This window comes from Lygodium microphyllum, chromosome 3 (assembly GCF_053477565.2).
Source record: "Lygodium microphyllum isolate KBCC chromosome 3, Lygodium_microphyllum_v1.1.10, whole genome shotgun sequence".
NCBI lineage: Eukaryota > Viridiplantae > Streptophyta > Polypodiopsida > Schizaeales > Lygodiaceae > Lygodium > Lygodium microphyllum.
In genome coordinates this window covers 178,696,322-178,705,645 of record NC_141137.1, presented here as the reverse complement: position 1 = coordinate 178,705,645, position 9,324 = coordinate 178,696,322, and the positions used below count along the sequence as shown (strand labels likewise).

At 44.0% G+C, this 9,324-nt stretch overlaps 1 protein-coding gene across 1 annotated transcript; it reads right to left on the bottom strand.

Moving 5' to 3' along the window:
* Positions 1-813: 813 nt before the first annotated feature.
* On the bottom strand, positions 814-1,877 carry LOC148039255 (uncharacterized). Its single transcript, XM_087675143.1, has 2 exons — positions 1,020-1,877; positions 814-905 (listed from the first exon to the last, which is right to left on the bottom strand). The coding sequence occupies exon 1, from the start codon at positions 1,799-1,801 to the stop codon at positions 1,049-1,051; it is 753 nt and encodes a 250-aa protein (XP_087531269.1). The 5' UTR covers positions 1,802-1,877; the 3' UTR covers positions 814-905; positions 1,020-1,048.
* Between the last annotated feature and the right edge of the window lie 7,447 nt (positions 1,878-9,324).

The following is a 9,324-nucleotide window of genomic DNA, read 5'->3' as shown; positions in this document are numbered from 1 at the left end:
TGCTGAAATCCTTAGCCCTTCAATCTCGATTAAGTTCCAAGATTCCCATCAACCCCCTCTACCCCCTATATAAGGGAGCCTTCATGCACATAGTTAGAATATGGAAGAAGGTGGAGTTGTGGCTTAGTGGTGCTCATCTAAGATTTGATCTTGGCTATGCGGTGGCCTTCTTTAGTGATGTTGGGTTATTGGACGAAGCCTCTTGGAAACTGATCTCACTTGTCTGGGTGGTCACTCTGAGGTTTATTTGGTATAGGAGGAAATTGGAATGGCATTTGTTCTTTATAGGAAGTCCGGTAAACTCCCAATACAAACCGATTATCAAAACGTTATGTTCTTTGACATTTTCTTTTCACCCCCCTAGCGTTTGCCTTTTATTAGTGTTCAATGTTTAATGCTTTTTATTAGCGTGCGGCCCCTTTCTGCAATTTCAGATCCCTCTTTTGCAATTTCATATTTTAATTTTACACGTGCATCAAGAAAAAAAAATTATTAAAAAAACCACCATTAGCTGCACGAGTAAAGGATCGATATTCATATGGTTCAATTTGTGGAGGCGGTAATGCACATGCTTTGATCTGTTAAGCGCTCGCCGCTTGAGAGACTTGCCTACGTTTGAGCATCTCACCATACTTCGATTGATCATTGAGCCACTGTACATAGCGTGTTTGCGAGGGAGCAGTTATAGTTATGGAGCCCTTGGGTGTGCACGTGACGGCAACTGGCGTTATCGTAGAGATTCGGGAGAAGTGCAAGCCACTAATTAACGATCGATCGAGAGAGAGAGAGAGAGCGCACTGGTTGAATCCGAGGTTATTGGAATTTGGACTGCATCCGTTTTTATTGACCCACCAAGTACAAATACAGTAGTCGGTACTACGACCTGTTGGGGCTGCTACACCAGACTGCAACAAGCACGAGGACGGATAATGGTGCATGAGTACGAGGGAGAGAAAGAGAGAGAGAAAGAGAGAGAGATAGAGACTCGAGAGTACTAGTCTTTACATATTGAGACGTACCGTATTTATGCCCCTTATTGTTTCAGTGGTCAGTTCCAACCCCCACCGTGGTGATAACCCCCTCCTCCGTGGTGATAACCCTCACCACCGTAATAGCCTCCGGCCTCGGTGTCTTGCGGCTGCTGCTGCGCCCAGCCCCCACCGTGGTGATAACCTCCCCCGCCTCCGTGGTGATAACCTCCACCGCCATAATACCCTCCGGCCTCCGTGTTTTGTGGTTGCTGCTGCGCCCAGTGACCGCCATGGCCACCCCCTCCGTAATGGTGACCTCCACCGCCGTAGTATCCTCCGGCCTCTGTGCCTTCTGGCTGCTCCTGCGCCCAATGGCCGCCGCGGCCACCTCCTCCGTAGTGATGACCTCCACCGCCGTAGTATCCTCCGGCCTCTGTGCCTTCTGGCTGCTGCGCTGCCCAATGGCCGCCGTGGCCACCTCCTCCGTAGTGATGACCTCCACCACCGTAGTATCCACCGGCCTCTGTGGCTTCTGGCTGTTGCGCTGCCCAATGGCCGCCATGGCCACCCCCTCCGTAATGATGACCTCCGCCGCCGTAGTATCCTCCGGCCTCTGTGCCTTCTGGCTGCTGCGCTGCCCAATGGCCGCCGTGGCCACCTCCTCCGTGGTGACCACCAGAATATCCTCCGGCCTCCGTATCTTGTGGCTTCGCCTCCACCGCAGCTGCCTCCTCAGCTAATTCGCGAGCTGCCCAGCTACTGCTGGCAGCTGTCGCCATGACGACAACTGCAATTAGCAGCATCGATGCTAACCGGCGACTTGACGCCATGTGAATTATATGTGAAGCACTACTACTGCCGAACTTAATGGAAGGAGCTTGTATTGTAGAGGAGCTGATTACGAATGCACGAGGAGACCCTGCTTATATAGCCAACTCCTACTCTGTCCCGCAGGCACACGCAACTCCGACTTTGCCTGTAGATCTACTTCGCGAGGTGAGTGCGGGTCGCAACATGTCGATGGCGACGGCCACAATGCTAGCGCTTGCACCACTTTTATCTATCCAATAGTAAAGCTAAACACTCGTAAGCTCATAAGGATTGTTAGTTACGCCTGTGTGCATAGAAGTCAATGCAAGCAAGGATCAGGTGGTAAATACAAATCGTAAAGTTAAAATACTGCGGCAGGATAAGACCCCTCTAATCGCATTTCCAGTTACATACGTCTTCCCTTGATTAAAACAGCTGATCGCGTGGGCACTTACCAACATCTTCCCGTCATCTCCCAGCTTTCAAAAGTGCAAACCCCTCCCACTCTCTAAGGGTTTTTACGTGTCTATACATCCTTCACCGCTACCCTTTCTAATTGTCTCAGAAAAGGCAACGCTTTGTTTGTAGACACTTACAAGCCCATGATAAAGATCTTCCGCCATAATTTATCCCTGCAATCCACAGCCTCTCACGTAAACCAAATATACTCTCGGAGGATTCGAAGGCCCAGTTACATCAACCAATTCAAGCGTCTGTTGGTGTAAGTGGATCAATAAATCCATCCAGACATGAAGAACCACATGCCCATTCGTGTCAACTCACCAAGTCTTTAAATCAATCATCTTATATGCAATCAAATTAATCGTGTATCTTCTCCTCTCAGTTATGCGTAGCTCTCTTCCTCTCATTCTATCATGCTTTCGCTCCCTATCTTCGATAGTGGGAGGCCTCCTGGCCATGGCCTCCCACATGGTATCACAGGATCTACCGGTTCTGGTCCCGGATCTAACGCCCATCACCACATATGAAGAAGCATACACACATTCTGTTAGACGCGGAAGAAATGTTGGTGATAAACTCATTTCTTGCATGCGTGCGCCCTGTTTCAGATATTTCGGGAGAGTGTTCTTCATTCGATGCCCACTCCCAGCAAGGCGGAATGTGGTTGATCAAGATAAAGAAGCTGCAGCTGACACAGTCCACTCCTTTTGTACGGTGTCTATGCGTGGACATCCAGGGCACTGGTGGTGGGCATTGGAGGTACGTGGTCTTCAGAGATGGCGGTTGCCTGTTCTGCTTCATTTTCTGCATCAGGTTCTCCGTGCAGCTGAAACTTTAAACAACATTCCATATAGTAAAACAGAGAAATTTTCTAGATAATTATTAGAGTAATCAAAGTATGTAGAAAAAGTCTCAACTAGTAAATGTGGAACACTTTACTAGTTAGTCATATGGTAAAATATTTTTATATATGAATTACAATAATTTTCTAGTTGTTTATATAGTAAAATTTTCCTATATACAAAAACAAGTAGAATCATTGATATAATAAATTATATCTATATGAATAAACTAGGACCATTAATATAATAAAATATTCCATATATTATCAATAATAGTTTTACGAACTAGAATGAAAATTAATAAATTGTGAAATCTAATTTTAATTTATCAACAACTAAATAGCCTAATATATAGTCATAATTTAAACAATCGTGTGCACGCGCACGTGTGTGTGTGTGTGTTCTACTATGTCCAGCTTTTTGCCAATGATCTTAATATTGTAGTGAGATAAAAAAATTTGCATGACCAAGAGCCCCTATCCCAATGGAGTTGCTCCCTAAATGTTCCATGTTTCTTCACATAAGTAATGAAATCCTCACCATATAGTTTGAAATATGCAATTAAATATCCAACAAAAACACTCAAATTTTATGTACCCAAACAATGATAGATAGCGATTTCCAATAGAGAGGCACCCTTTATTTCCATTATTTGTCTTGAAGTTGTTATGTAGTATTGCTACTTGTGCCTAATGTCTCATCTAAGCTGACTCTGCTTTCCTTTCATTGATTGAAACAAGAAGAAACCCCAGGTTAGCAAAATCATTGTGTTTTCTCCAACCTTTTGCGTTTGTATTGCCTAACTTTTGTTTCCATTTCAACCTACAATTTCAACATTCAAAATCAATTAGAGGTACATAAAATGATTGTGCTTTTCATACGGTTCATATATTTCGTTTTCATACTATTGAAGTCTCTACATTCATACCATAAATAATGCAATAGGCACTTCTAGCAACATGATACACCCAAATAAAACTCTCAACCAAGCATACACTAAATCTCATTCAGTGGAGCTAACTAAACCTAGATACTCGAATATATAACAGGTCATGGTATTATGGCAAGTTTTGGGAATATTGAATTCAAAAGCAAATGAAGTGAACATGGAAAGATGTGACATGAACAAAGTGTTTTATGAAGCAATATAAAAGACTATTCAAATGCAAATCAATACAAAGGATTATGCATTACTGCTTGAATAACCTACACGAAAAGGTACAATTATTGTAGTTAGTATATTGCAACTAACAAAAAGCTAATACACATTCTAGATCAAAGATAGGGGCCCTCTATAAAGATTTGAAACCATATAGGGTTATACATAGATATCAGCTGCAAAATATGTCTCAGACAGACATAAGAAACTATCCAAAAAGACTTCCAACATTGAATAAATTACTCAATATGTTAGACTCTAAATTTTTATGGCTAAACTTAAGTATTATAGACTACTAGATCTATAAATTTTAAATTCTCATCCTATATGGATGTGCTTGATAGATACTCTATCAAAACACAACTAAGTCTGTATATTTGGTACTATATTTGTAGTGGAATTGAACGATGAAATGGGGTTTAAGTGCTAGATGACATGCACAATACATGAGCGTAGTTCTAGATTGAAGCATAGAATGTATCACAAAATGGAACATGCTTCACCTATTCAGTTTTGACTTTACATAGATCAGACTAGATCTCATGCAGGTGTCACTACCTCCCCCTCATGCTTCAATGGCATTCAAAAAAACTCTAGATCATAACATCTGCAACAACAAATAGTGGCGCTTCATAAAAACTCTTATGTGGCTTGATCTCTCTCACCCCTTGCTGTAACTCTAGGAAAAGCTCATGACTTCTACAAAACAGAGGACTCACTACAAGATATAGACCTTATAGCGACGTTTAAAGCGACGAAAATACAAACAACAAAATTTGCCCCCGTCGTCGCAAAAAGCGTCATTATTGACGACGCCATAGAATCGTCGCTATAACCGTCGCTATATGCGTCGCATGTATAGCGACGCATATAGCGACGGTTACAGAGAATTTGCGACGCTGATAGCGATGGCAATAGCGACGCTGATAGCGACGGTAATAGCGACGCGTGCAGTAAATTTGCGACGCAAATAGCGACGGTAACAGAGAAAAAAAAAATTTTGTGGCAGGGCAGCTTGTGCTGTATGAGAGCCATACAAAATAGTTTCTGCACTGCTTCATACAAAGCGTTTGCAAACAAAAATAATGTATACTGAAATCATAAAACTAATGGATGAAATAAATACATGATATCGCATAAAATGCGATTGGTACAATCATAAAACAATATCACTAATACATAGAAAATGTCTACATAGATCGGGTGACTAAAAACTAAAGGCATGTGAGCTCTAAGGATCCAAGGGCGAGCTACAAATCGTCGTCCCCCGAAAGCTCTTCCCGCTGTAAAGGAGCATCAAACGGATTTTGCAGAAAAAGAAACAACATATCAATCCACCATACAATAATGCATTCAAATATCTCATGGTAACTACGGACAAGAAAGATGAGTGACTTACTGGGCCGCCACGTCTATACAATCGGTCGATCAATGATCTGAGACCGTGCCTCTCCGCATATCGAGTCTCAAGGCCTTGCGGATAGCGATTTGTAATGGAGTGCTGCAAAGAAAACAAAATGCTAACTGTTAGAAACATGATTATCAGTACAAAGAATATCTCAAAAAAGCAAATAAGCAAAACAAAAGAGAATCTTACAAAGTCCTCCAAATATGTCCTGTGGCCGCCACTCCCAAGATGATGTACCGATCCGGCCTCGATTCGTGCCCTCGCCGCCTCCCGCTGCTGACTCCAACGTCCTGGCGAATTTGTAGCCTCCTCCCTCAGTCGGTGCCAGTCGTCTGCATCTAACCACTCGGGCTTTGGAGCCCCACTCTTGATTGCCTTGCGTGCGTCGGATCGTCTATGTGACATGTATGCACGCATGCAATCCATCATCCAGCCCGTAGAGAATCTATCCACTGCGGCTGGCACCGGGAACTCCTCGCGCAAGGATGCTACTATGTACTCCTTGCTCCCCTCCGGTATGTTCCTCCAATGATCCAGGACGTTGTGCCGAAAAACTTGTTGGCACAACTCCCTCATGCGAGCCATCACCCTCCTCCCCTCATCATTCATGATGATGGCTCCTGACCTGCCATCCACTAGGTATCCATAATCCCTAGGAGTGTGCCTTGTATGGGCCCTCTCCCATCTCCGTCCACGCTCTTGGGCATATCCAGGAGACCCCTGAACATCCGGTGTACCGACGGGGGTACCCTCTCCCGGAGTGCCACACAAAGGGGTGCCACCAGAGGGTGTGCCACCAAAAGGAGTGCCACCAGAGGGGGTGCCACCAAAAGGCGTGACATCTGCCGACGGCTGCGCAAAAGCCGGAGTAACTGGAGTGGACATCCCCACAGGTGTGACAAATCCTAGAGGTGACCGAGCTCCAGCTGAACGACGAGACGGAGACACCGCGTCCGTGTCTCCACAGCAGCACCCCCCTGATCCTCCTGCAGTCGCAGTCCCTTCCTCTGGCCCAAGTCGCGAGTGTCGAGATCGTCTACTCGAAGCTAAAGCATCTGATCGCGCCGAAGCTGATCTAGCAGAGCGCCCTGACGAAGAACGAGACAGCTCCTGATCTGCTATCTCTCTGAATCTCGCGAGCTGATCTGGAGACATACGTGCCATCATCTCCTGAAACTCCTCATCGCTCATCCCTCGACTCATCCTGAAAATGTCGATACCTGCACAGATAAAAAATAATGTTAGAATAATCAATTTAAACTATACAAAGCACATTAATAAAATCATTTTTGAAAAATCCCTCTTAAAATGCATATCTTATCTACCTTTATGGAAGATCTAAACAACGAATTGAGTAATACAATTCTCCAAGAATGAAGTATTCTATGGTTCCATGTTAATCTCCTAACACAACTCTGCATACACTGGAAGGTCGATAGACATGTCACCACAAAACAACGAGTCTGTCTCGTTCTCAAAAAATTCTACGACTTCTGTATTTCCATCATTGTTAGCCGATGCAGGCTCCAAGCTTGCGGTGGCCTCCACCCCTTGTAATTTCGATCCCTCTATTTGCATATTTTCTTCATCTATGCCTAGAACATCGCTTTGATCGTATACTCTCGCACCTCGAGGAGTTGAAGGTATAACATACCACCATCGAGGTTGTCGGGGATTTGGATAGAAGATTACCTGTTCACAAACACTTACAAACCGTCTTCAAACCATTGTGACATAAACCATGTCGTATTACAATTAGCAAGCAAATGCCTAGTTGCACCTGTTCACAATGGGCCGGCAACACAAAGGTGTCGCGCAAATCCATCCATTTTTTTTCGGAATCTATTTCGAGAAATCCAGATGGACCTCGTCGAACTATTGCGCCAGCTCCTCCAAGTACCACTTTGAACCACTACACGTCGAATATTATCATGGAGAAGCTACGGTAATCCACCGTAATAATACTTTGCAAATTCCCAAAATACTCCATCTCATCCACAACCGTGTTCAGATCCGTTGCTCGTCGCCGGCTCTCTTGCTCAAACCTTGCCATGACACCACAGTCCATTGTAGTCCATGCCAAGCTTCCGTAAAACATGTCGCGCATCATCACGAGACTCAGGCATGGTGTTTGCAGGTGGCAATATATGATATTTCAATAACCTGAAAAAATCATAAAACACCTTGAAAAATCTATCCATGTTTGCAATAATACTGTTTAAAAAAAAAAACAATGAGGTCTGTGTGCAAGGTACCTGAATAACTCAGTCACACTCGTATCGCTCCAACCGTATTTTGCTTGCACACTTAAGAGTGCAAGCAATGTCTTCAACTGAGATACTCGGCACCCATCATATAATGGTATGGATGCTTCCTCTCTAAGCGGGTCAGATGTCTCAACATCCATGGGAATCAATGCATCGATCATTGCCTCCATCTCAGGCTCCAAGATTGTAGGCAAGTCGGGAAGGTTGTCTGTCTCCTCTGGCATTGACGGTATAGATGGGCCTTGCGAGTGGTCGATTGGCTCCTGCAATCCATCCATCGCAGGTCCACGAACTCTTCTAATTGGCCGCAAAGGGTGCACTCCCCCTTGGGTCGAGACATCACCCCCCTGGATACAAAATTTACCAATAAGACCCAATCTTATTGTGTATGGTTTTCAATTAGCTTGAGAGTACAATGCATGAAAAATGCTAACTTCAAATTACCGTTTGTTGAAAGTCTGCAATCGCCTGATCAATGATCTCAGATTGAAACTCGCCAAATCGTCGTACGTGTTCTATAGACAATCGGCATTTTCGTCTAATTGCCAACTTGCATTGAGAGCAAGGACATGGGACACGCTGATTAAGATACGACTCGCGGTCTTGAACAATAGGACCTTCTTCGTTTGCCATCTTATCTACATTACAGCAAACAAGGCTTAAATGGATAGCTTTATGGAGATGTACGTCAAGTTGCAAGTTGACCATAAACCTTGCATTGTATATAGTAGTCGAGAGATTTTCCGATGTTATATCTCGGCCTTGTATCATACTCAACGATTTGTTTGTCCCGGTAGATAATTTTTTGTTATATCTCGGCTTTGAGTATAAGCAATCCATTTTAAAATTAATGCGCGCCATCTATGAAATTTTATAACTATAGTAATAAAATTTATTTCAATCAATTCTTCTATAACAATAATTTTGGGTTCATTTTGATGAAGTACGTGGCCGTATGCAAAGCACATTGCATACCATTATCAATACGTATATTATCTTAAATTTCCTTCCCTTCCCTCTCCCTCTCTTTCTCTCCCTCTCCCTCTCTTCCTCTTTTTCTCTCACCCTCTCCCTCTCCCTCTCGTTCTCTTTCTCTCCCTCTCTCATTTCCTCCCTCCCCCTCCCTCTCCCTCTCCCTCCCTCTTTCTCCCTCTCTCTCTCCCTCGCTCCCTCTCCCTCCCCCTCCCTCTTTCTCTCCCTCTCTCATTTCCTTCCCCTCCCCCTCCTTCTCCCTCTTCCTCTCCCTCTCCCTCTCTTTCTCTTTTTCTCCCTCTCCCTCTCCCTCTCTATCTCTCTTTCTCTCTCATTTCCTAAACAAGCAAAAAATAAAGTGATTTAAACATCCTCCAAGCAAAAGGGAGAGGGAGAGATACAATGCACTCTCCCTCTCTTTCTCTTTCTATCC